The sequence below is a fragment of the Hyperolius riggenbachi genome, chromosome 9 (assembly GCF_040937935.1).
Source record: "Hyperolius riggenbachi isolate aHypRig1 chromosome 9, aHypRig1.pri, whole genome shotgun sequence".
NCBI lineage: Eukaryota > Metazoa > Chordata > Amphibia > Anura > Hyperoliidae > Hyperolius > Hyperolius riggenbachi.
In genome coordinates, this window is record NC_090654.1 from 125,969,352 (window position 1) to 125,996,919 (window position 27,568).

At 42.5% G+C, this 27,568-nt stretch overlaps 1 protein-coding gene across 5 annotated transcripts in view; it reads left to right on the top strand.

The window, feature by feature from the left end:
* ARHGEF11 (Rho guanine nucleotide exchange factor 11) overlaps positions 1-27,568 on the top strand; it is a 259,221-nt gene that overhangs the window by 121,536 nt on the left and 110,117 nt on the right. For all 5 annotated transcript variants that reach the window (XM_068253474.1, XM_068253470.1, XM_068253472.1 and 2 more), the window contains 8 exons: positions 1,679-1,728; positions 3,456-3,513; positions 6,901-7,073; positions 7,160-7,231; positions 7,605-7,724; positions 14,221-14,275; positions 15,279-15,355; positions 26,334-26,468. In XM_068253474.1, the coding sequence (XP_068109575.1) occupies positions 1,679-1,728; positions 3,456-3,513; positions 6,901-7,073; positions 7,160-7,231; positions 7,605-7,724; positions 14,221-14,275; positions 15,279-15,355; positions 26,334-26,468 (740 nt within the window). The remainder of the gene's footprint in view (positions 1-1,678; positions 1,729-3,455; positions 3,514-6,900; positions 7,074-7,159; positions 7,232-7,604; positions 7,725-14,220; positions 14,276-15,278; positions 15,356-26,333; positions 26,469-27,568) is intronic.

A 27,568-nucleotide genomic window follows, 5' to 3' on the forward strand; every position in this document is an offset into this window, starting at 1 on the left:
CAGTCAGTTGGAGAGGGCTTCAGTTGCATATAGACAATGGCTATATGACCAGCAGGGGGCACCAGCGTGCAGGATATTCCCGCTCATCTGCCCCCCTCCTAACTAAACTGCATGGGATACTACAATAAAATTAAAAACAATGGTGCATGAGCCAGCCTGGGGCCCCGGGAACTCTCACTGCCCGGGGCCCCAGAACCAGCATCTAACACCATATGTGAGCGCAGCCAAACACTTGGAGCTGCCACCCCCAAGGCCTGTCTCCTACTGCTCTAAAACTTACCAAACACACAATTGGAGAAACTTACTCCCAAACAGTTCTCTGCTGCTTTATAAAGCCTGCAGGCTGCTTATAAGCCAATGAGAAATGCACACATATAATACACCTAGCTTGCAGTGATTAATCAAGCAGAAGCTGAGCAAGTCAGCCAGTCAGTTGGAGAGGGCTTCAGTTGCATATAGACAATGGCTATATGACCAGCAGGGGGCACCAGCGTGCAGGATATTCCCTCTCATCTGCCCCCCTCCTAACTAAACTGCATGGGATACTACAATCAAACACTTGGCAGCTCCAAGTGTTTGGCTGCGCTCACATATGGTGTTAGATGCTGGTTCTGGGGCCCCGGGCAGTGAGAGTTCCCGGGGCCCCAGGCTGGCTCATGCACCATTGTTTTTAATTTTTTTGTAGTATCTCTGAGAGTGTCTCCATCCATCCATCCTTACACACACACACACACACACACACACACACACACACACACACACACACACACACACACACACACACACACACACACACACACACACACACACACACACACACACACACACACACACACACACACACACACACACACACACACACACACACACACACACACACACACACACACACTGTTGGTGCTTGGGTTTTTAGCCTTGTCACTGGAGAGAGGCTCACAGACCCAAGTGGGGTTGGCCTTGGGCTCCCCACCCGGTTTGTGGTCAGCTAAGAACTGATCCACCTTTGTGAGTACGTAATTTCCCATTCCTCATTTTATCCTTTTATCTTTAGTAACATACTAATTTTGGTTCCGGTATTTTGTTTTACCTCCAGAGCAAAGCAATTCCATTACCCTTGGCTTGTTTAGGTTTAATTTGGCTTTATAGTAGTATTCTCCCAGCTTCCTGCAATACAAAACCATAATGGCACTTTCACACCTTACATTGCGTTTGCTCACATGTTTTCCATGCAGGGGATCTATGTGTGTTCGTCCTAATTTCCCCAAGTGTGTTTTTGGGCATTAATTATGTATTTTAAAAACACAGACTGGAGTGCCAGACAGGCATACGCAAAAAGGGTTTGTTTTGCAGGTGGAAAAATGCATTAGATTTAAACAGCCCATTAACTTACTTGTGTTTTTCCATTACATAAAAATGTGACAATTGTACAATGTGTGAAAGAGCCACAGAGGTCAGTTCTAAGTCTTTTTCTCTTAGTACCAGACATTGAGTAATGGGTGAGAGAGGATAGTTGTTGGCGACAGTCACACATGGCATGGGGGAGTTACCAGAGGACAACAGACAAAGGAGGAATAAGGCTTTATAGCCACTAATGTATTTGTGTTATTATTTAAGAACAATAAGCTCCTAATCCAATCTAAAAAAAAGTTCACATCATATTTTCCATTTACACATGTAGGGGGCGCTGCTATGCGGGCAGGTGTACAGGAGGGTGACCGCATTGTGAAGGTGAGCTCTCTCTCTCTCTCTCTCTCTCTCTCTCTTCTCTCTTCTCTCTTCTCTCTTCTTCTCTCTTCTCTCTTCTCTCTTCTCTCTTCTCTCTTCTTCTCTCTTCTTCTCTCTTCTCTCTCTTCTCTCTCTTCTCTCTCTTCTCTCTCTCTCCTTTTTTCAGTGGTTTGTGTTTTGTTTATGGTGTTGTTTTCCCCCAATCTTTTCTGCATCCAGTTTACTTAAAATGCCTTTACCTTGGCATAGACAATGGATGTGGCCTCCCTGGCTTGGGGGCTGTCTTGCTAAGCAGGGGTGCTCTCTTGCTAAATCTGGGCCACTCTGGCTACTTGGGGGTCTCTCTGGCTCTCTGGCTACATACATGGTGGTCTTCCTGACTACCTACATATGGGGAAGTCACTGGTTATCTATACTGGAGGGCTTCATCTGACTATATCATATTGGGGGCTAATGTATCTACATTGCTGGGGGGCTGCATCTGGCTTATTAATACTAGGGGCCACCTCTGGCTAGCTATACAGAGTGGAGGGGGGGGGGAAGGCAAGCTCTGGCTAACTAATACTAGGGGCCACCTCTGGCTAGCTATTTTGGGGGCTACCTAATACTGGGGGGGCAGCCATAGTAGACTGCCCATGCTCTCCCCATTAACAGCCCTGGTCAACAGAACAGTCAGCATGGAATGTGTGTAGCTTCCCTTTTATCAATTTGCATCTTAAAGTGTAAATATGAGCATAGTAATGTGGGCTTGCTATTGCTTAATTGTTTTCTGAATATACAAGCTATTTGAACTCTCATCCTGATCTGGACTCCACTACCTAGTGAGCTACGAACGCAGAGAACAAGCATATAGTTTGAGAATTCAGAGTGTTCAGACTTCCCTTGATGCATGATTTTACCGCATCAGTGACTTGCCAGATAGTTAAGCTGCCGTATTGATCTGTGCTCCATTCCTCCCTTTTTATGCCTAGATCAGATTTAGTGACTTATAGTGAAATAATGAACCCAAGAGCAAAGCCACCCCCACCCTCAAAATATGAACACAGCTTATGAGAGGCCAGTGTTTTTCCACGGTGTGTGCAGATCTCCTCCTGAACACATTGAAGCCCCAGTAGAGATAATACGTGTTTTATTACACTAACCCATTCCTCTATTCACATAAGTGATGACTAAATGATTAAAAATTAATCCAAATGCCTTTTATTAATAAAACGACATGTGCTGCTCTGTGGGATGTTTGTCTGGGCCAAACCACTCTGTCTCTTGGAAGGAGGTTGTGTTCAGCATGCCATCAAAGTATATAGGGGTCTGTGGAGGGACTTGGCAAGTCCAAGAAGGGGGGGAGTGGGTCTAGATGATGTGATTCTCATAGTCTGCAAATGAGCTGAGCCATGATTGGAGGTCAAAAATACCACAGTTTCCTTTAAAATAAAGATACGTTTGGGAAATTTTGTACCTGATTAAACGTCTCTAATGTGATTTGTAGAGACTGTCAATGGGAGTATAATAATGTTGGCTTGCATGCAGATTGTATGCAGCATGCAATTGTGCCAATCAGATGCACTTCTACTAAATTTGATTGGCCAATTTCCAAGCTGCATACAATTTGCATGCAAATGATTAGCATCTTATTAACAATCAGCTAGATGAAGGTGTGGATATGGGTAGAGTAATAAAACTTGAGAAGCTGGACAGGGGCTGTAAAAGATTTTTTTGTCATCCCTCTGCAGGTAAATGGCACATTGGTTGCAAACAGCTCTCACATCGAAGTGGTCAAGCTGATCAAGTGTGAGTAATCTATAAAATAAATAATGCTAACTAAACACTGTACCTTAAACATGCCAAATTAACTGAATTGCCTTCTAATCCATAATCGTTATAATGCTCTAGTGCTTTTTACTGGAGGAGACCTGAGAATGTCCTGGTGGTCAAACTTCTCCCTTACTAACAGTCTGTATAACAGCAGTGCTGTGGCTGCTGAGCGCTTGCCCTCTGTCTTTCCATCCAAATTGCCCATCACTGGGTTTCTCAGCATTACTCACATATCTGTCATACGCTGTTTGTTTATGCGCTTAACGTGAACACGAGGTGACAGTGATATGGAGGCTGCCATATTTATTTCCTTTTATACAATACTAGTTGCCTGACAGCCCTACTGATCTATTCCGCTGCAGTAGTTTCTGAATTACTCCAGAAACAAGCATGCCGCTAATCTTGGCAGTTCTGTCAATATTGTCAGAAACACCTGATCTGTTGTATGCTTGTTCAAGGTCTTTGACTAAAAGTATTAGATGCAGAGGATCAGCAGAGCAGCCAGGCAACTGGTATTGCTTAAAAGGAAATAAATATGGCAACCTTTAGATCACTCTCACCTCTGTTTCACTTTACCCTATGTTCTCTGTAATCCACTCACTTCCTCTGTAGTGTGTGTGTATATATATATATATATATATATATATATATATATATATATATATATATATAAACGCCTATGGTAGCAGGAGGAGCGAGCTGGAGGGCATACAGAGGGAGCAGATTGGCAATTAGGTATGGCCTGGTCGTTGGTCGGCACAGCTCAACATGTGTATCCACTACCCAGTGGTATAGACAGAGGTAGAGGACAGAAAGATAGAGCACACTCAGAGTTGTACATGTGTAATCGGCTACCCAGGCTTAGAATGATCTTGCCTGCAGATGGTGCTGGTTAGCCCTTATGGGGTTGCCATCGGCCAGGCTTTGTCCCTCTCAGCCGGGGACCTCCTTCTCCTGTCTAGGAATGGAGATGCAAATTCTGCTGCCAACACACTGTCTGCGGCCTCGCACAATGTAAATGCTGCACGGGGGAGGCAAGCGGAGATTACCAGGAACATGGGACTGTAAGTGTCTATTCTTAACCTCTAAAACACTTATCCACATATAAAACACACTGACACCATAGGTGTTTAAAATGGCCCTTTATTGTTTTGGGGTTCTGATAAATTAAAATTAAATAACTTTATTTGTAATCAATAAAACCATTTGCCACCCAGCTGGAAAGCACGGGTGGCGCAAGCAATTACCAAAAATGTAACCAAACAATAACCAATTCAGTTCCATTAAACACTTCAGGGTTATCATCATACACTAGGACACCCCCAAAACAAGTGGGACCGTGACGAGGAAAGGGGAGGGAGGGTGGGCAGCTTGGTGCTTCTCTCAGACTGAGGTGATACTGAGCTGTCAGTCATATATATAGAAGTCTCCGCCTCCATCTCATAGGTCAGCTCTCTCCAGACCTGGCAGATTATCTTTCCACTTGACAACTGTAATCTTCTGATGTGATAACCTGTGAAGAGAAAGAGAAAAAAAAAAAAAGCCAGCACCACACAGAAACCGATTTAACCCTATCATGTCCTACTGAAAATAGTTTACCACATCAATCTCGTCATATGCCCTTCATACAAAATACCTCATAAAAGATTAATAAAACGTTATCATTCTAGCCCCAACATTCCCGTGTCATCCGACACTTATGTGTGTCTTATTTTCAGGAGCAATGGTGCTGTATGCACTACTGTGTAGAAGCCTGGGCACTGTTCAAGAAACTTACACACTGCAGGTCCTGAGCGGTCGGACAGCTAATAAATGGTGTGATCCGTGCTGTCAGATAACACTGGGCTCTGTGTGGAAAGTTAAACTGTGTTTATTTATCAAATGCAACGCACTTCCAGAGGAGAAAATAGCATTCCCCTTTCCTCAGGCAAACAATGGTAAAAAAAAAGTCGCAATGCAATTTCAATGTTTGTCTGCACTTTATGTGATGAAGGGGACCTGCCTTGGCCCCAAAGCAATTGCCATAATTTTGTGTTGACAAATGCTATGAAGACTGAGAACCCGAGGTGGGTTTGAAGAATGTTATCTGCATACAGAGGCTGGGTCTGCCTATACAGCCCAGCCTCTGTTGCTATCACAAAACCCACTAGGGTCCCCCTGCACTCTGCAGTCCCTCATAAATCACAGCCGCGCTGTGCAGGCTGTGTTTACAGCTGTAGTGTCAGTCTCGGCTGCTCCCCCCCCCCCCCCCCCGCCTCCAGCATCAGCATAGCTCCGGTACCTGCCCCCGTCCCTTCCCTCCAATCAGCGGGGATTGAAGGGACGCGGGCGGCGACCGTAGTTCTGCAGGTGGCGGGGAGAGCAGCAGACTGACACTATAGAGATAAACACAGCCCGGTGCGACACGCTGTGTGTCGACAGCCTCAATTTATGTGGGATTGCAGAGTGCAGGGGCACCTTAGGGGGTTTTGGGATAGCAACAGAGGCTGGGCTGTATAGGCCGATCCAGCCTCTGTATTCAGATAACATTCTTCAAACCCACCTCGGGTGCTCTTTAAACCATCCAAGCTTGGCAACTACCGTGGTGGGCTAACCTACTTGTACTTTGTGCTCAACTTCAAAACTGGTTTACCACTTGTCCCCTTCCTACTACTGCTCAATCTTTCAGCTACATAAAAATAATATCCTTAATGTTTGTTTCTTGTTTTGGTTGGGATCATATCACTCTTGTTTTTGGGTTTATGCCCTGTAGAGTCGTCTTTCCTTCATGATTTCTAGCTACAGTGGCCATGTACAACGTCACATCCTGGCTCTGCAGGACTTGATGTGACGAGTTTTACAAATTGACAATCCAGTAACGTAACATGACCAACTGGTGGTCATAGATTACTTAGAGCTAGATAGAGTGGAACTAACATTTTAATGCTTACATGACTATCAAATAAACTGTACAAGGATGTTTATTTTTCAGTAGTGAGTCTGAGATTTTTAGTAGAAATCTGATCCAAATCTATTGATTCCGCTTCTGTAGAGTACTTGCAGAACAAAATGACTGCTACATCATTCTCCCCACCTGCTAACCGGTCTAAACAGTTCGGAATATGTATAATAATGGGCCCAAGTGCTATTCTGATTTTCCCTCAGAATTGATCAGCCAACTAATCTCACTTTTTTTTTTTTTTGTTTTTTTTGTTAATCATGTTGAAATTTACTCATCATTGATCAGAACTATTGATCAGTTTATGGCCCCCTTGAACCTGACCTATGCTGATTTAAAAAAAAAAATAGACCTCTCAGATTAAAACAGGAAAATTAGTCATGTACAGATTGACAATATTGCACGCATCCTTTCTTTTAAACTAGCTGGAACATACGTTGCCCTCACTCTTCTGGGATCTCCTCCACCTTCCATGGCGACAACTGGGTATCATGACCTCAGCTCCTCTGCATCACCGCGGAATACTTTATCTTCTCCTGTCCCGCCTCCCCCTCCTCTTCCCCCTCCTCAGAGGATCACAGGGCCTAAACCACTACAGGTAACCTAGAGAGATCCTTACAGGAACTGTACAGATTTCATTTTTGTTCCTTTAGGGAATTTCTTAAATATAGCCTCTTTCCCCAGGCTCCTGAGGTCCAGAAACATGCCTCCCAGATCCTGCGCAATATGCTGAAACAAGAGGAGAAGGAGCTACAGGTAGGTGGTATCATGTGAGTTTGTATTAAGCATGTTGTAGAGAAGCTGTAGGTTGCAGACTGGGAATACAAAGCGGCAAAAAACTTCCAGAATCCGACTATTCTCACTGTCTGAAGTGCAAAATGTATACATGGTAATTTCTCTGAAGAACGTATAGAATAGTGAATCAGTATGCCTATTGCATACTGCCTGTTGTATGCATTTTTCATTTGCCTAAAAAAATCCAAGATATGGTAATTCTTAGCAACTATATTAGCATTTTCTAGACAAAATGGAGGACTAGTTCAAGCATGAATGCTTGGCAATGGTGTATTGTCTTACAAATTACTGTATATAAAAAAATATGTTTTTATCTGTCATTTTCTTTCAATAGACCTTCTGTGAACTTTATAACCGAACTCCAAACACCAGCTTGCAGGAGCAGATGGAGGGCGCCAGACGGAGGGTCCTTCAGCTGCAACTAAAGATCCAACAAGAAACAGCAGGGCCTGCAGTAAGTAGCTAATGCCAAGGTAAATGGCAAGTTTGCTTCCACAAGTGTAGTTTGTGATGTTAGATTTACACCAGGTAACAAACAGTCTGTAAAACCATTGATCCTAACTAGAAACTTTGAAGCTGGTCCAAAGATGAAATTTGGGTATAAATCATGTTACAGTAAACTCCTTACAGTAAACTCCTTACTGAGGACTGAGGCAGAACTGCATCCTGGAATAATACTCCATTGTCTTCTTCAATTAGAGACTGTTAGGAGAATTATTATTATTATTATTTAGTATTTATATAGCACCGACATCATCCGCAGCGCTGTACAAAGTATATATTGTCTCGTCACTTAACTGTCCCTCTGAGGGGCTCACAATCTAATCCCTTCCATAGTCCTATGTCTATGTATGTATTGTGTAGTGTATGTATTGTAGTCTAGGGCCAATTTTAGGGGGAAGCCAATTAACCTATCTGTATGTTTATGGGATGTGGGAGGAAACCGGAGTACCTAGAGGAAACCCACACAGACACGGGGAGAACATACAAACTCCTTGCAGATGTTGACCTGGCTGGGATACGAACCGGGGACCCAGCGTTGCAAGGGAAGAGCGCTAACCACTATGCCTCCGTGCTTCCCAGAATCTAGAACCTTCAAGAGAAAGACAAAAGCACAGAGACACTGGGGCACCGTATAGTATTGTATGTCTATAGACACATTAAAGTGACACTGAAGCGAAAAAACACTTATGATATAATGAATTGTATGTGTAGTACATATAGGCAATAGAACATTAGTAGCAAAGAAAAGTCTCATATTTTTATTTTTAGTTATGTAGCTTTTTTTTTTTAATAACATTGCATCATTCTGTCATACATGAAATTTACTAACCACTCTCTGTATTTTAATTGATGAAACAGAGCGCAGCTATTGGTCCTTTGAACTTCCCTGCAGTGTAATACCTTATTTGAAGGTGTCTTTCACTGTTTCTTTGATTTAAAAATGCTTCAGAAAACAGCACTGCAGACCCAAGTTGGGTCGAATAGCTCAGAGAAGCTCTTCTGCATAGATTATAAGTGAAATTTTGTAACTCTTCTACTGGAAACAATATGAGACTCTTTTCTATGCTACTAATGTTCTGTTTCTTAGCTGTACTACACATACAATTCATTATCTCATAAATGTAATTTCACTTCAGATTCTCTTTAAAAAAGGAAAGCATGGTGGGTACTCACAAGACTGCGGGGCATGCACTGCAACCTTAGTAAAAGGCGTTGGTGAAGAAATCTGTTTTCACTATTTCCTTACCATTGGGAAAAAGGGGTGGAGACTGGAAATTGAAACTCATGGGATCATGTACATAACGGAAGAAGCTGGGATTACACCTTGAGCATTAAATTAAATTGAAGAAGGACTTCTATACACAGCTTGTTGCTAACAGCACAATCATTTACTTTGTCAGAAATACTGGCACGGATTTGTGAGTAACCTCCAGTTAGCTACTGTTGCGTCATTACGGCTGGGAACTCTACACAGGGGCGGCCTTAGTCATGTGCCATCTGTGCACATGCACAGGGCCACTATTTTCTGGGGGAGGGGGGCACCACATGCACTTACTGAGGAGCAATCTGGTCACTATGGCTGCGCACATCACTGCCCGTGGCTCACATCACTGCAGCGTAGCAGGTCACAGTGACACTGTGTCTGCAGAGCTATACATGTAGCTAGGTTACACTTCTCCCTAGCTTTAAACTGTTTGCTTTACACTGCTGAGACAGAGAGACAGAATCGGGCACACAGCTGCAGCTGATGAATAATTACACACTATTTGAAGGTATATTTCTGCTTTCTATCATTCTGAACTCATTTACTCACAGTATTACTGCTTATGCTGAATGTGCTGGACACAGCCATAGTAATGCCCACAGTGAGAACTCTTCTCTTTCATTCTTTCTTCACACAAATGAAAGGATGAAATAAAGCCTTTGTATTGTTATTTGCTAGTAATGACTGGAAAAACATGTGGCATTAGAATTTTAGCTAACTTTGATAGTTGTTCTTTAATGTGCCATCTTCACTGTGCTACACTAAGATACTCTGCTTTCATGGTCTGACTATACAGTAGTTTTAAAGGAAGTTATCCATTTTCAGTTTTCTGGTTTTATTAAATTGCTTCGAATTATTTGCTGCTGTACCTTAACTGGCCAAACAAACTGCACTTGATTAGTTTAACTCTAGTGTGTATGTTCAATGGCAGTTTGTGCGTACCCTGTCAGAACTGTTTTACATCTGAAAAATATGTACCGTACTTTGTGCAAGCATGAGTTTTCACTGTATTTTTTTCAGTATTTTTTTTAGTAACAAACTTAGTGAGCAAAAAGAAGCTAACTGAGTGCTGTGACAAGTACATTTCCCAAGGAGTCCAGGGTAGGGGGGCCTTAAATTAGCCTTTGTTTCCAATACATAAATCTTCGAAATATTCAATTTTTAATCAGCACTGCGCTACAACTATTCAGCCACAAATTCATATTGATTCAATATAAAGGTCTATTCTGAAAACCTTTTAGTACGTCTAATTGTAATATAATGAGCATCAGATTGGACGGATAGCTAGCATATCTGATTAGATTTATCTGTTGGCATCTACACTGTTCAGTAGTCAACAAGTGCATTAATAAGTAAGGTAGAACGTAGCTAGTGGGTTAAAAAGGTTGTTGGACTTGGCTTAATCTGCCAGTTCTGTCAGAAGCCTTTTATTATCGCCTTGTAGTATATAGAATAGCTTGGGTTGTGAAAGTAAACCAGCGGCAGAGAGTAGAGCAGGATGAATCCGATGTAATCGGTGCTGTATGAGTCCAGCATGGTTCAGGAGGCTGTGTGTGTGTTTGTGTGTGTAGGAGGGTGGGGGGAGGAGGCTGGTGGTCGACACTCAGAGAGGAAAAATAATAGATTTATACATACCTAGGGCTTCCTCCAGGCCCATCCGCATGGATAGCTCCCACGCCGCCGCCTCCTCTATCGCCAGTACCGGGTCTCGAAACTTCCACCAGACGCGGCCAGTTGTACACATGCGATGGGACTTGTTCTGTCTCGCCGGCGCCTGCTTTACGCATGCGCCTACGCAGTACGGAGGGAGCGCACTGCGCTTGCATCGACTGGCCCTGATTGGCCCGAAGTGACGGGACCCGGTACCAGTGATAGAGATGGCGGCGTGGGAGCGATCCATGCGGATGGGCTGAAGGAAGCCCCAGGTATGGATAAATCTATTATTATTGTTGTCTCGTTGAGTCTTAAAGGAGTACTATCGATTGAAACGACTTTTTTTTTTAATACTCTATATTAGTGTACACATTACCACTAGTGCTAGGGGCACTTTATTTATTCACCCAGGTCTCTCTCTCGCTATCCCTGCTTAAAAATTCATTTCTCACACAGCTCATAGTAGTTTGGGTCACCCTGAGCTGCTTGGTTACTCTGTCACACAGCTCACAAATATATTTCACTGTGTCACTCACAGCATGCAGGAGACATGAGGAGAAATAGGCTGATCTGAGGTGGTAACAGGTAACTAAATGAGCTGTAATATTACTGGACTATAACTAGCTATTGTGTTTACACTCAGACTGCTTGTCTGGCTGTCTGCTTGAGGTGATACACTCCAGGCTGCATCCACTTTACAAGCTGCTGAGAGGGGCAGATCACTGTTTACAATTAGCATTATTAGTATCTTTATCAGTCAAGAGAAGCAAAGATAATAAACACACATTGCTAGAATCTTTAACCCCTTACCACCATATCAACAAGATTATTTCAGCAAGGTGATAATTAAACTATAAACTGAGGAGTTGATAGCATCTCCCCTTTGCAGAGACATGGTCTAGCCCTCTGTGAGCTCAGTATTAGATACATTTTGTATCCAACACTGACGCCAAAACTGACAGAGGATTTTACAGCTGAGAGGAACAGCTGTGTGAGGAATAAAATTGCACCTAGTACTTGCCCTAATGTGTGCTACAACATACAGCATTTAAAAATAAATGCATACATCGATAGTATTCCTTTAAGCACAGACTCCACATCCTGTCTCTACTAGTATTAGGGGGACTATCATGTCAAATCGGTCTTCTGGTTAGTGCTGGGAGGATAGGGGTAGTGTAACTGTAGGGTTAGCAGCTTAAAATCAACTTTACCTGACGGTTCTTTTCTAAGTGAACTTGAGGTGAATATAAACTTAAGAGTTAACAAATTGTATAAGTAGTATGGATGATAAATAGAACATTAGTAGTATAGAAACAAGTCTCATATTTGTAATTACAGTTTTATAGCTTAATTTTCAAGAATGAAGCACACTGTTACAGTTGCAGTTTAGAACCCACACTCTAGCTGAACATTTTTAAATGCATTTTAAATCTTAAAGGGAAGATTCAGGGAGGGTGGCTAAAAGATAAAAATCAATTTCCACTTACCTGGTGCTTCCTCCAGCCCGTGGCAGGCAGGAGGTGCCCTCGCCGCCGCTCCGCAGGCTCTCGGTAGTCTCCGGTGGCCGACCCGACCTGGCCAGGCCGGCTGCCAGGTCGGGCTCTTCTGCACTCCAAGGCCCGGCACTTCTGCGTCCCACGCCGGCGTAGCACAGCCCGGCGGACGTCCGATGACGACAGCGCGCCGGTGTGGGACGCAGAAGTGCCGGGCGGTGAGGGCACCTCCTGCCTGCCACGGGCTGGAGGAAGCCCCAGGTAAGTGGAAATTGATTTTTATTTTTTAGCCACCCTCCCTGAACCTTCCCTTTAAAGGAATCATCAGGCTAATATAGTGCAAATCTGATTTACTTACCTGGGGCTTTCTCCAGCCCCTGGCAACTGTCTGTCCCACGGCGAGAGCTCAGTTCGCAGCCCCGGGGGCCTCGTACAGTGCAGAGGATGACCTCGAGGTCATCCTTACTGCCCCTGCGTGAAGCGCTGTTGTCAATCAAGCCCACGTTGTCAGCGGCATACAACTCAGATTTTTTTGTCTGTTGCTGTACTGGAAAGCAGAAAGGAACTTCAGATCATTTCTTAGTAGTGCTAGTACCATATGTGTACATGTTTAATGCTGGGAATAAACAATGAGTTTTTTGGGGGGGTCAGATTTTCCCATCGATGTCCATTCACATCTATGAGAAAATAGATCAGAAAAACGATCAAAATCAGATCGAACATGTTGGAAATTATCTATTGAGCCATCTGCCGCCAAAAACTTGTGCTGTATTACCAGCATAACTCATAATGGGGCTTATGCACTAACTTTTATCGTAAGTTAGTGCATCAACCTTTTAAAGCTACTTGAGTTATTTCGTTTTTATTGGGCATCAGTTGTTAATCTATTCCATTAGCGCGTGGTTAATGCAACGCATCCGTCGCTTTGGATTTATCGCAGCCTCCCCAAACTTAAGGCCCACTACATTCAAACAGAGCAGTGTGAACTGATCCTATTGATTAACATAGGATCCCTTCACCTCTGTTAGGATCCAGTCTATTTAGTTACGCCAAACGGACAGGTTTTTTTTATGCCAGTGTAAACCGGGCCTAAGAGGCTGAAATTATGAAACTATTATCTGGTGCTACTGCAGGTGGTTTTTAAGGGATTATTGGGAGATTTGTTTCCAGAGGTAATGTCTGGCCTGCATCAGCTAGATTTATTTATTTGAGTGATATTAAACCCCTAGTAGCTGTTAAAAATAAGTTGTTAAATCTTTTGATCTTGAGTGGGTTAAATCACCTGTATAGTGCCCTAGCCATAGAGGTTGTTCATAGGGTTAAGATTTAGCTGAAAGGATGGTCCGTATTAATTAATGTATTGTCAGGCAGTGGGGTCAGGCTAGGCATTGGATTTAGACTAGTGTTGATGGGTGAGGATACATCTGGCAAACCTGAAAAAAAAAAGTTTCACTCACTTGGGTCTTCTTCCAGCCCCTAGAAGTCTGCCAGTTCCTGCAGCGCAGTTCTGCTCTGAGCCAAGCCTTTGCTCTCCCCTCTGTAAGATTGCGAATCGTGGCCAGGTTGGGTTCTTCTGAGCATGCACCGGCGCGCCATGCGCCTCTCGTGGTCACGCTCCCGTCTATAGGAGCACTCTGTGCTTGCACAGTTTAATTCTCTCTGAACCACGTGAGGCACACACGCACATGTGCAGAAAATCCTCGCCCCGGGTCTTGATCTTATGGATGTGAGAGTGAAGGCCTGGCTCAGAGCAGAACTGCGCTGTGGGACCTTCTAGGGGCTGGAAGATGCCCCAGGTGAGTGAAACTTTTTTTTTCAAGTTTGCCAAGTGTATCCTTTAAGGTTAATCTTATTAGGTGTAGGGAAGGAGATGTTAGTTATAGGTCAGGAGTGAAGGTTAGTGCTGGGTTGGGATTGAAGGTAAGTAGTCAGGTAAACCTGTAAACAAATAAATGTAACAAACTGTTTATATCCAGTATCCTCCAAAAAGTGACACTGAATATATACATGTTTTATGTTTTGTGTTTGTCTTACAGGATATCCTGCGTTCCTACAGCGACTGTAGCTCCATAGGTTATAAAGTACCAGAAAGTGAGTTTTCCATTTGTGTCTATCCTCCAAGAACATTAATGTTGTGTTGTATTTAGTTCAGTATTACAAAAGAGCTTTTTACTTTCTCATTGAGGCAAAATATAAGATATAACCTCCAGTGACGCAAACATTGGTTGGCAATCTTAGAAAACACAACAGGGTTTGCAAATCAATTTACGGGGCTCAATCATTATTACATTTTTATTAGTAAATATAAAAAACTGTAAGCTTTTATATATAAATGATTAGGCAGTGATGTGTAAGCTTTAGCTTTGAACATTCCACTGTACAGAGCTTTCTTGGTGTTCACTTTGCAAACCATGGCCCTGATTCTCTAGCCTATGGTAAGATTGTCATAGCGCTTGTTACCCTAGCAATTGTCGCATTACTTGGGTAAACTGGGTCACGCCATTTAGGCAATACGTGCTACGCTGTTAGTGGGAGTTGATAGTAAAATCTTACCGTATGTTAGTGAATCTGGGGCAATGGGAGGAACTTGAAATTCTAGCAACTCTCCTCCTCATCCAGACCACACCTGCTTTTGATTAAAAAACAGCGCTCTTTATTCTCAACTCCTTCTCAGCCACCTAAGAAACAGCTGTTTAACGTTTATTGTGAAAAAAGATAACTGCTGCTTATTTTCACCCTTAACTTGAGCTAGAATTGCAGCAAGTTTAACAAATAAATTTAAAGAGACCCTGATTGACATCGACTGAGCCTGGTAACGAAGCTCACCGCGGCTGAACGGCAGACCGCGGAAGGACGGTGTGGGGATTGGATGTGTTTATGGGGCGGGAGGAAGCACCAGATAAGTATCATAGCTGTACTTTCGTTAGTGTCTGAGTCTCTTTAAAGCAGTTGCAAATTGGAACTGAAGATTAAAGAATGGTAATAATTTCAAGATACCTCCCTTTTCTTTTGAATGTATCCTTCCATGACATTTATTTTCTACAGTCTTTATTCTTTAGCACTTTAAGTAGTTCATAATATCACATCTTTGTAGGCCGCCTTTCTGTGGACTCTCAGGATGGTGACAGCGGATTGGACTCTGGCACAGAAAGGATACCGTCTAGTAGTGAGGTGAGCCTAAACCATGAAGTAGGATGTGCTTGCTAATATAAGTAAAACTAGCTATGCTCCATTTGATCCTGTTCATTCTTGCCATGTATCAACCATCATTTATCCCTTTAAGAGTATTCTGGAACTCCGTTTTCCTGGGACCTGCCCTTCACTGCTTTGGGGGGATACTTTTGCACATTCTGCGGAAGAAGAAAAATTATGTCGGGAGAGAGGGCAGGCACAGTGGGTGGTTATGTAAGCTGGGTACTCAAGCTCAGAGGAGCATACACAAAGGGACCACTTCCTGAAGAAAGAGGATGGGGATGGGATCAAATTCCTTAGAGAAAGACCTAATGCTAGGACTGATCAGTGGCAAAAGGCGACAAGGCCGCCGGAGAAATACGTTGGCATGACACCAGCAAAGCCAACACAGGATTTAGCTTAAGGCAACTGGCGGAAATGGTACAAGATAGGACAATATGGAGAGAGCTAACCCATAGAATCGCCAAGAGTCGGATATGATTCAACGGATAACAACATCATCATTTATATAGCACCAACATCTTCTGTAGCACTGTACATAGTACAAAACAAACAGTGGGATGCAAAGATAAATGAGAAGTTCAAAACTGTACAATCAGAACATCCAGAAACACCAGTATAAATACATCCATCTTTGATGTGTGTTTGAGACATCACCAATATTGTTACATGTTTATATGAGAAATTGCAGCAGAATAAGAAACACTAGGAGGAGGTCCATGCCCTTGTGAGTTGACAATCTAGAGGCAAGTTAAGAAAATAAAAGCACAGTCCAAATACATAATCATTTGATGCTGACAAAGCTTTTGAAATGAGGGTTCTCAATAATCTCCATCAATTTAGAATCCCCCTCACCCCCTGTTGATTTTTATCTTTTTATTTATCCTTCTCCACTCTATATTTATGTAAACACACTCAGAAGGGATACAATCAGATTTGAGGCTAGAGGACGTTTCATAGACTTGTTCCATCCAGAGGACATTCTTACACAATTCAGGGTCTGACAGGGCTGAGTATGTGGAAGATGCAAGAATATTGTTTTTTGTCACTTCCTGTATAGCTATATCTGATGATCTAATTTACGTAATAAAAACCGATAGCGTCTGCACAAACCCAGGTTAACACGTTTTTGTGGCCTTTGACCAGAGTGGCGTTCAGTGTTTCCAAACTCTCCTTACAAATACAGAGTTCGTCGTCTCAATACAGCTTTGCTGCCATTAACATGGAGGCTTTTTTTCTTATGCTGTAAATACTTTGTGGAAAGCTAATTTTATGGCAGTTTCATGGTAATTTAATTGCTCTCATGCTGATAGAGGGCCTTTTCACACAGCATATGTCATTATAACAGTCCAGGATGGTTATTATGAAAATGTTCTAGGCAATTTAACTTATCAGTTAATAATTGTCTAAGCTTTTGATTTAGGTGAACAATTTCCAACTCTCTGTTAACAGAGTTACTAATAAATGTCTGTACAGTAGATGTACCAGTAAATAAATATGCACCAAGATGTGGAAGTCCAGATCTACTTTAGGAAGGCAATGCCTAGCTACAAATGATACGGTTTATGCAGGAACCGGTGAGGCACCTGGTTTTACACACAGATTACTGTACAAAGTTTAATGCCTAAATCCTGTGGCTTTAATACTAGTCATGTTATTTCTTTGCACAGCAGCTGAAAATTTGTTTATGTAAGTGAAAATATGACACTAAAGTTATTGTGTGCACTAAAAAACAATGTAAAATTACTGTGCTGGCAGTAAATATTTTTATATTCACTAATACAATATTCCTTTGCATGTAACTGGGATAAAGCAAACATTTACACCAGTGTCTAGTGTGCAATAAATATGTGATCACGCTTTTGTGCAACATTATTACAAATGTGAACATGTGACATCTCGCATTCACATTTACTCAGGGTAGCTGCACATGATTTTGTTAATGAATCAACACCAATGTGAGTAATCCACAGTACTCAGAACTATATTGAGGACCACTATCATAAAAATTGTAAAATGTATGCAAAGGAAATGTACAATTTTCTAATAGTAAAGTGCACTATGAATTATTTTTTTCTGATATCACTGATAAACCTGAGAGATTTGGAATAGTCTATTTATCATGGGGGATTCTCAGTATCTCCTTTATTCACTTAAAGAGATACTGAAGTAAAAAATAAATAAATTATGGTATAATTGGCTATGGTGTACGGATAATTACTAGAACAGTAGTAGTAGCAAAGAAAATATTCTCATATTTTTATTTTCAGTTATATAGTGTTTTTATACCATTGCATCATTCTCTAATATTCGCAGTTTACACACTACTCAGCATTCTAAATGTTTTTACAGAGCAGGCCAGTGAACTATTGACCTGTCCTCTGCAGAGAAAAAGAAGATACAGTGACTGACAGTTGAGATAACAAGCTTCAGAAGACAGAGCTCTCTGCGACTTTGAACGTCATGGAGCTCAATGGCTCTTTTGCATAGATAACTGTAGTTTCTTAACCCTTCCTTTACTGGAAACAATATAAGACTTACCATATGTCTCTGCTCCTAATGTTTTATTTCTTAGCTGTACTACACATACAAATCATTATATCATAATTTGTTTGCTTCAGTGTCTCTTTAAGTCACTCCCTGAAATGGATCTTTACAAAGATGCTGGCTTGCCTCCCTACTTTTTTGCACACTATACTGGCAACTGAACTGAGCAACTACACTTCATTAAGTGCTTTGGTAAATTAAGAAATACCTGAGAATCTCCCATGCGGAACTAGACTGGTCCAAAGTTTGTCAGATTGGTCAAATTTTCAATACTTAATGTAAGTGACAGGAATATAGGAAAGAAATTATAATTCAGTTACAAGTACAATTTTGTGCTAAATGTCTTTAACCTATTTTGGTTCCTGGACGTAGTTTCTACGTCCAGGAACCATGCGCGCTGCCGCGCGCCCCCGCGGCCGATCGTGCACGCGCACTCCCGGCCGTGGATTCGGTAGCCAAGGAATCAATGTATCGGGCTACGGAGCCCGATCATTGATTCCTCTCCCCCGCTGAAAAAGCGACAGCTTCTCTCGGAAGCTGAGCTTTTTCTGGCCGTCTTCTTCCTGATACGTCACTCTAAGCGCGTGCTACGCTTAGAGTGACGTCATGTAAACAAACTCATGGCCGCCATCTTGTGGCCAAAAAGTAATACTACACCTGAAAAAAAAAAAAAAAAAAAACAATTAACACACATTTACATTATAAATCTATTGTTTACCTCCCACCCTCCCAAAAGTACCCAAATAAAATGTTTAGTATAAAAAAAAAAAAACATTACAATAAAAAACAAACAAACATGTAAATATTTACCTAAGGGTCTAAACTTTTTAAATATCAATGTAAAGATGAAATATTTCTATATTTTTTTTATTTTAAACTTGTAAATAGTGATAGATGCAAAATGGAAAAAATGCACCTTTATTTCCAAATAAAATATTGTCGCCATACATTGTGATAGCGACATAATTTTAACGGTGTAATAACCGGGACATATGGACAAATACAATACGCGAGTTTTAATTATGGAGGCATGTATTATTTTAAAACTATAATGGCTGAAAACTGAGAAATAATGAATTTTTCCATTTTTTTCTTATTCTTCCTGTTAAAATGCATTTACAGTAAAGTGGCTCTTAGCAAAATGTACCCCCCCAAAGAAAGCCTAGTTGGTGGCGGAAAAAACAAGATATAGATCAGTTCATTGTGATAAGTAGTGATAAAGTTATAGGCTAATGAATGGGAGGTGAACATTTCTCACGTGAAAACGACGGAACCTGAATGGGTTAAAGAAAAAGTGTTGGGGATATCAGACTGAAGTGTCATAATTAAAACATTTAATTTCAGCTCAGCATCTGTTTAATTTGGGACAGTTACAGAGCATGTGAGTTACATGTTCCCCTTTACATCAGTAGCATATAGGGTCACTTCTAAGGCCCATATCAAATAGGAGTTTAGGCATCATATACGTTCTATGTGTAATTTTAATTTGCAGCAACTTGGGATCTGTTAACAGAGAAGAGTCGTGTTGTATGCAATACATCTGACTACTCCTGCTCTGATAAATCATAAAGTTTCTGTGCCTGGTTTATTTACATCTTAGAGGGAACCCCCTTCTGGAAAGATCTCAGAAGTACGGAATACCATGTTAATATAAACCTTTTTTTTCTTTTTTATATGCAACTTGAACAAGTACGCTGTAAACAGGAGAAGGATATAATTTAACCACTTCCCCTCCCCGGGACAAGTAACTTTGTCCCTGATAAATGCCATAACGAAGTGCAGGATATGCAAAAATAGATCCAGGAGCACCGATGAAATTCAAAAAACAAACTGTGTGCCAAGGTCCCACCCCAGTACCAAGGGGTCGTAATAATGAAATCCAGCAAAGGACCGGCACCACTCCAGTGTATTATAGCTCAAATACTTTAATAATACATCAGAAGCAACGACAGACTGCTGTTTCGGCCCTCCATAGGCCTTTGTCAAGTTGCACAAAGTGATACAACCATAAAATCCATGACATCAAACTTATATACACACATGCACCACCCATTGGGTGCCAGGAGACCAATCCTGACCAGACAGTCCAGGCGGACCTGATAGAGAACATACATTGCACAAAAGCCACCAATCCGTGGGGCAGAATTTAAAAAGGCACCCACCTATGGCGTAATAGTGGAAAAACCGCCGCTCAGATAGTCCCAGATGCGCCGTCAATGTACTCAATACCGCCAGTTACACATCCGGCAGGGGTAGAAGTGACGTCATGATCACATGACACGCTAGAGCCCAATCATCGTAGCCGGCAAACGTCTGATGGGGACACCGAGCGGCTCCATCGTAATGACAGTGGGCGGTGCGGCTGCAAAGCGTAGCCATGGCTACGCATATACATAAACATACGCATACAGATGCCGCACTATACTTACAACCCACTGTCGGCAATGGACAACGCTGCCACATAGACTGTCAGGTCAGGACGATCTGAAAGATAAAAACATAAAAACAAGGTTAAGTATATGATACTATAACACACATATGAAATATAGAAAAAACAGCGGAACAAGTATCACAAAAATATCATCAAATGCAGAAAGAGAAATCAATTTCCCTATTCAAGCCTGCTCTATCCATAGCACCTACTCTCTTAATCCACCCAGCTTCCCTACGGAGTAATTCCTTGACCCAATCTCCTCCCCTCCAATCTTTAGGTACCCCATCAATAGCCATAACCTTAAACTGAGCTACACTGTGCTGACACATGGTGAAATGGTCTGACACTGCTTGTCCTGCAGTGTAATTCCTGATGGCAGTTTTGTGTGATGAAACACGACTTTTAAGACTTTGTGTAGTCATCCCTACATAAATGTAACTGCAGGGGCACTTAATAAGATATACTACATAAATAGAATCACATGTAAATCTGCCACGAATATGAAAGGTGGCACCTGAGGTGGGGTGATGAAATGTACTACCACGCATGACGTTACCACACATGTGGCACGCCATGCATGGAAACATACCGTTCTTACCCCTTGGAACCTGTGGTCTGTGAGTTGTACGAATACGCAACTTGTCCCTAACAGTTGGAGCCCGACGAAAGGACATTAAGGGCGGATAGCGGAACTCAGGTACTCTCGGTAAACCATCGCGTAAACTATACCAGTGGCGACGTAGAGATCTCGCTATTAAATCGCTACAAGTATTGTATGTTGATACAAATGGTATGCAATTCATCTGCCTGGGCTTGGACCGCCGAGATGGGGCATCCAATTCCAGACTAGCAGCAGGGTACCCCCGAGAAAGAAATTTACAAGCTAATTCTGCCTTACGTGTCTCACAGACCCCAGGCTCACTGACAATCCTGTCTATTCTCACAAACTGACTGCAGGGGATGCCATTTCTAACACGCTCAGGATGGAAACTGCAATAGTGTCATGTGGAATTCCTATCAGTTGGCTTAATAAATAAATCAGTAGAGATACCATCTCCACTCCGAACCACCCTTACATCAAGAAAAGAGATAGATTCCCTATCACAAGTTGCAGTTAACCTGATGGGTGGGCACTGAAAATGAACTTGATGGATGAAATCGTCCAAAGTTGAACGAGGCCCCCTCCAAATGAAAAATATGTCGTCAATAAATCTCCACCAGCAAAAAGAGTGCTGGCGGAATAGGGGGTTGAGGTAGACGAACATCTTCTCACAACCCCATATAAAGATTTGCATAGGAGGGGGCCACGTTCGATCCCATAGCAGTGCCACGTAATTGTCCATAGAACCGCCCCTTATATTCAAAGTAATTAAACTTGAGAACCACTTCCAATAGGGCAATCAGAAATTTCATGAGGGATGGAGGTGTAGAGGCTACTACGTTCCTGCTTGCCCACGCTCGTTACCGCTGATCTGCAGCCGCTAGATCAGTGAACGGGAACACAGTTCTCGTTCATTGATCTAAGTGCCCGTGTGTATGACCGTAGCCGTCTATTAGACCGTGCCGCCATTCACAAAACCCGTCCATGCAGTGCTTCCAGTTTGCATACTAATAGTACGCATACAGAAGACACTTGCGAGGGCATCTTGTGGCCTAAAAGTAAAAGTACAGCTGCATTTTTTTTCAATATATTATACCTTATTTTTCCTTTTTAAATTATCCCCTGACCTCCCACACTCCCAAATAGTTGTCAATTTTTTTTTTGAAACATAATTTACACACACACACACACACACACACACACACACACACACACACACACACACACACACACACACACACACACACACACACACACACACACACACAAAACATAAATAGTTATCTTAGGGACTGAACTTTAATATGTATGTCAATAGGCTATATTACTATTACTTTATAAATTATGGGCTTGTAATCAGGGATGGACGCAAAACTGAAAAAAATTATTTTCAAATGAAATACTGGCGACATACATTGTACTGGGGAAAAATTTTAAACATTGCAATAACCGGGACAAGTGGGTACATAAAATGTGTGGGTTTTAATTACGTTAGCATGTATTATTTTAAAACTATAATGGCAGAAAACTGAGAAATAATAATTTTTCCCCCCATATTTTTCTTCTTTTTTTCTGATAAAACTTTTAGAATAACATAATTCTTAACCAAAAGTACCCCTCAAAGAAAGCCTAATTGGAGGCAAAAAAAAAGATATAAATTGTTTTGTTGTGATAAGTAGTAATAAAGTTATAGGCGAATGAATGGAAGGAGTGCTGACAGGTGAAACAAGCCTGCAAGGTGAAGTGGTTAAAGTTATATAATTTCAACTACATTCTAAATCAGGGGTGGGCAAACTTTTTGACTCAAGGGAACATGGGATTTTCAAGTTTGACCGCGGGGCCGGAACAGAATAGGAGTGCGGCACACAAAGTGGCAAAAAATAGCTGTGGCCATGACAGGATGTGGGCGAAGCCAACTAATGTATCAGTGTAATGCATAGACAGTGGGCCCAAGTTTTCTCCCAAAACACAGGCAAAGTGACCCTAAAGGTAATTAGACCGCTTTCCCCCACCCACAAACCGCAAATGGCAGCAACCAGACTTTCGTTAGCACCAAACAACAAAGGCCCAGGAACCCCCTAGACAGCAAGAAACGTAACGTGGCAGTGTTTGACCACAAAATATACATAATGCGGCAGCATTTCACCGGAAAATATATGTAATGCAGCAGTGTTTTCCCCAAAAATATAGATAATGCGGCAGCATTTCCTCACAATATACAGATAATGCGTCAGCGTTTCCTCAGAAAATACACATAATGGCGCAGCTTTTCCCTAGAAAATACAGATAATGCCGAAGCTTTTCACAAGATACACATAATGGTGCAGCGTTTCCCAAAAATACAGACACTGTGGAAGCGTTTCACCAGAAAATGCACATAATGTCAGAGCATTTTACCAGAAAATACAGATAATGCGGCTGGGTACCACCAGAAAATGCACATAATGGTACAGCGTTTCACCAGAAAATACATGTAATGCGGCTAGGCCCGGATTTACATCACGGGAGCCTATAGGCACAGATGTTTTGGCACCCTAGATTTTGCCCTCCATGAACCTACAAACCCCATCAAACTGTACAGCAAGTGTGCTGGCTGGCTGGCCTAGCTGTCACTTCTCCCTTACCTCCCTTGCCCAGTGTAGGTAGCCACGGCTGTCCCTTAATACTGGGTGTACCTCTGGCTACCTAATACTATGTAGCTAGAGGTGCCCCCAGGTATTAGGTAGCTAGAGGTGCCCTCAACTCTTGGGAGATCTCGTTAGTGGAATGCTGAGAGCTGGGTGAGTAACCTCTCATTTACACTCTCATCAGGACTCTGCATAGGGAAGGAGGGAGGCGCTCGGGGAGGGGAGTGGGTTGCCTTTCCATCATCAGGCGCCTGTAGGCTCGTGCCTACAGTGCCTTACGGTAAATCCGGCCCTGAATGCGGCAGCATTTCCCTGAAAATACAGATAATACTGCAGAAGCGTTTCACAAAAATACAACACAGCTTCTCCCCCTTAATAAAAAAAAAAAACATTAGGCAGGGTTCCTCTTTTATGTCCTCTCCCAGCCACCTAATAGCCCTGTTGCTAGTGATGTAAAGGAAAAACATTTACTCACCTGACTCCTCTCTAATGGCCCATACTCACAGGCTACAATTGTGGCCACAACACACGGCGCGCGCGTGTTGCGGCGACAGGTCGCCCGTGAGTATGAGGCGCAACACGGGCGCGCACCCCGAACCATCGCTCGTCGCTGCTGTCGCCGGGCGATTGGCACGGTCAATCGCCCGGCGACAGTTGCCGCTGCAACTTCGACGCAACTGTCACTAGTCCGCGTGAGTATGCGGACTAGCGACAGCAACATAATAGAAAATGCACGGCGCTTCCAGCGAGGGGGAGGAACATTGGCGACAGCTTCCGTCGCACAGCTGATCCCTCTTCCGCGTGTGTATGCAGAGGGACCTGGCGACGAGCTGTCGCCGGCCTGTCGTGCACACACTCACGTGTGCTGGCGACAGGCCACAAATGTAGCCCGTGAGTATGGGCCATAGGCTCTAGCGTAGCTCCCGGCTCATCTTCCTGAAACAAGTCCAGCTGCAAAACTCCCGCCCAACACAAATGGTCTCCAGTGCAGGGCTTAAGATGCCATTTTCTTGTAGTCCTGCTCTGCCCGCCAGAACCAATAGGCTTGCGCAGGATGGAGGTAGCCTGCAGCTGGTAAACTGGCGCAACATCCTTTGGACACCGCATGCCAGTTCACCATCTGGAGGACACACCATCTGACCCTGCATCGGCAGGCTGGATGAAATGGCCACGCGTGCTGGAAGTGGCCGTAGTTGACCCACCACTGGTCTGAATTGTATATATTGAAAGTAATTAGAACCATTTGGGTTACCTGCATGTGGTTGCTAAGTCAGCAGAATTGTTTTTTTAGACTCAAAACCTGCGGAGCTCCAGAGAAAAACAAGTATTTGTAATATTGCATGATATAAAAGGTAATTCTCTTTGGGAAGAAAAAGAAATCTTTTTCGTAAAACAAAACAGTATTTGGGAATTTGTAGACTTGTTAGGTAACTGGTGTCTCTCAGGCCTTGTTTCCAAGTATGTGATGTAAGTCCCAAGCAAATAAGTCAGTGGGTTCATTTTCATTACTGTACATGCAAATTTTCGTTTGTGTTTTGTTGCTAAGTAAAAAACTGACGGTGTGCTGCATTTTTTTCCAAATGACACCAGTTTGTGTACAAACCGTGCATGATTCACAGTGGTTTCGAATGTGAAAAATACCAAAAGTTAGCAGGTTGCTATATGTTCTGATTACATATGCAAATTTGCTTAAAAACGAACGGTAATCGCTTAATAATTTTTTAATTTTTTTTACAATATTCATTTATAGATTTAGTCAGTGTTTGGCCATTGAAAATTCTTTTCTCTCCCTGATTTACCTTCTGAAATGTATCACAGATGTCAACATTTTTAGTACTGGCATCTCTGTGGAATGTTCATTTACTGAGAATTCTAAAGCTAGTAGAAAAGATCTCTGGTACTCCAGATTTCTCCGGATGGAGAATTGCGAATAATGAACAGCCTAGGATAAGCCTCAGTGGGAGGGTGGGGTTACATACCAATATACAGCATAGTTATAGGCAGAGTTGCTGATGCTGAAACCAGCATATTTAACAAAAAGTTTTATGCTAAATCATTTTCTTTCCATGTGAAAATGTGTATGAGGATTCTCACATGTAAAGCACAAGCCTGCAGGCTGGAATTTAATCTCCCATTCTAATCATTTTAATAGAAGAACCTGAAAATCAGGCTTAGCAGCAATTTCCATTAGTGCTATCCGATTGCAATGTAATTTTGGTCAAAACGCAATAGTCCTGCTGCGTTTTGGGTGCGATTGAGCTTTACTATAATGAGTACAGTGTATCGCATGATGGAAATTGACACGATTGCGATCACAAACGCAATCGCGCTCGCATTTCATAGTGGAAAAGAGCCCTTATGGTCTCTTTTCTGGATAGTGGCTGGATAGTGTAATGGTTAAGGGCTCTGCCTCCGACACAGGAGACCTGGGTTCGAATCTCGGGTCTGCCTGTTCAGTAAGCCAGCACCTATTTAGTAGGAGACCTTGGGCAAGACTCCCTAACACTGCTGCTGCCTATAGAGCACGTCCTAGTGGCTGCAGCTCTAGCGCTTTGAGTCCGCCAGGAGAAAAGCGCGATATAAATGTTCTGTGTTTGTTTGGTATTGTGGACAGAAGACATTGGAACGGTGTAATTTGTGCACTTATACAGCGGGACAATAAGAGTTTCTGGTGTGTGGTTCATATGTGTACTTAACTGTTCATGTGAATTGCTTGTAGTTAAAATATCCGGTTTTCTCTTTCCCTAGTACTCCATGAATCGGCACTCTGTCCTGTCAGACCTGGGATTGGACAGCTCTCACACCTCCCCAGTCATCTCTACAAAAATCTTCCAGCATCGGCGACAGGGATCCGATATTGCCTTTGTTCCAGGATCAGACCAGGTACAGGAATGTGGAAACGCTAACCATTGGCTTTTATAGTGATGTGCCTGAGATATTTAGTAATACAATTACAGCACTACAGGTCCATATTAATAATGCATTATACTTACATTATTTTAGCCTTGTTTTAAAATACCAGGATGTCCTCCTCAGTTTTCACAGTAAAAGCTGATTGCTAGCTAGCAGTCCATTGCAGTGTGTGATGAACCATAGCTTACAACAGTCTGCACAGAGAGCTTAATGGAGGACAGAGCAGCACTATTCTAGCAGGGGGATGGGAGGTGGAACACTTCACAAGCTGTGGAAACATTTTAGCAGCACAACTTTCACTTTACAAGCAGGGATCAGGACATGCAGTTTGCCATCAGTGCCAGGTTTTACGGTTCAGTCCTGCAAGGTGACATACCAGTATCATAAAGGACCACTATCGCGAAACAAAAGTAGGCAGTTAAAATCTGACAGAACCAAAATAATAAGATACCAGCCAGCCTCCCTACTCACTTGCACGCTATTTTGTCATTTAAACTTTACAACTGTTTAGGAAATGCTGATGAAAACAAAGAAAACCCTGAGAATCCCCTATGAGGAGATGGACTTGCCCAAATCCTGTCATTTTAACTGCCTACTTTTTTTCGTGATCGTGGTCTGAAGCGAGAGGTATATGGAGGCTGCCATATTTATTTGCTTTGAAGCAATAATTACCTGTCTGTCCTGCTGATCCTCTGCCTCTAATACTTTCAGCCATAGACTCTGAATAAGTATATGCAGATTAGCTGTTTCTGACACTATTATCAGATCTGACAAGATTAGCTGCATGCTTGATTCTGGTGTGTGATTCAGACACTACTGCAGCCAGATAGATCAGCAGGGCTGCCAGGCAACTGGTATTGTTTAATAGCAAATTAATATGGCAGCCTCCATATGCCTCTCACTACAGTTGTTCTTTAAACTTGGGCTAAAACCAATTATAGAATGAATGGTGGCTTAAAGCAAACCTGACGCAAAAATAAACGTATGAGATAATGAATTGTATGTGTAGTACAGCTAAGGAATAGAACATTATTAGTAAAGAAAAAAGTCTCATGTTGTTTTCTAGCACA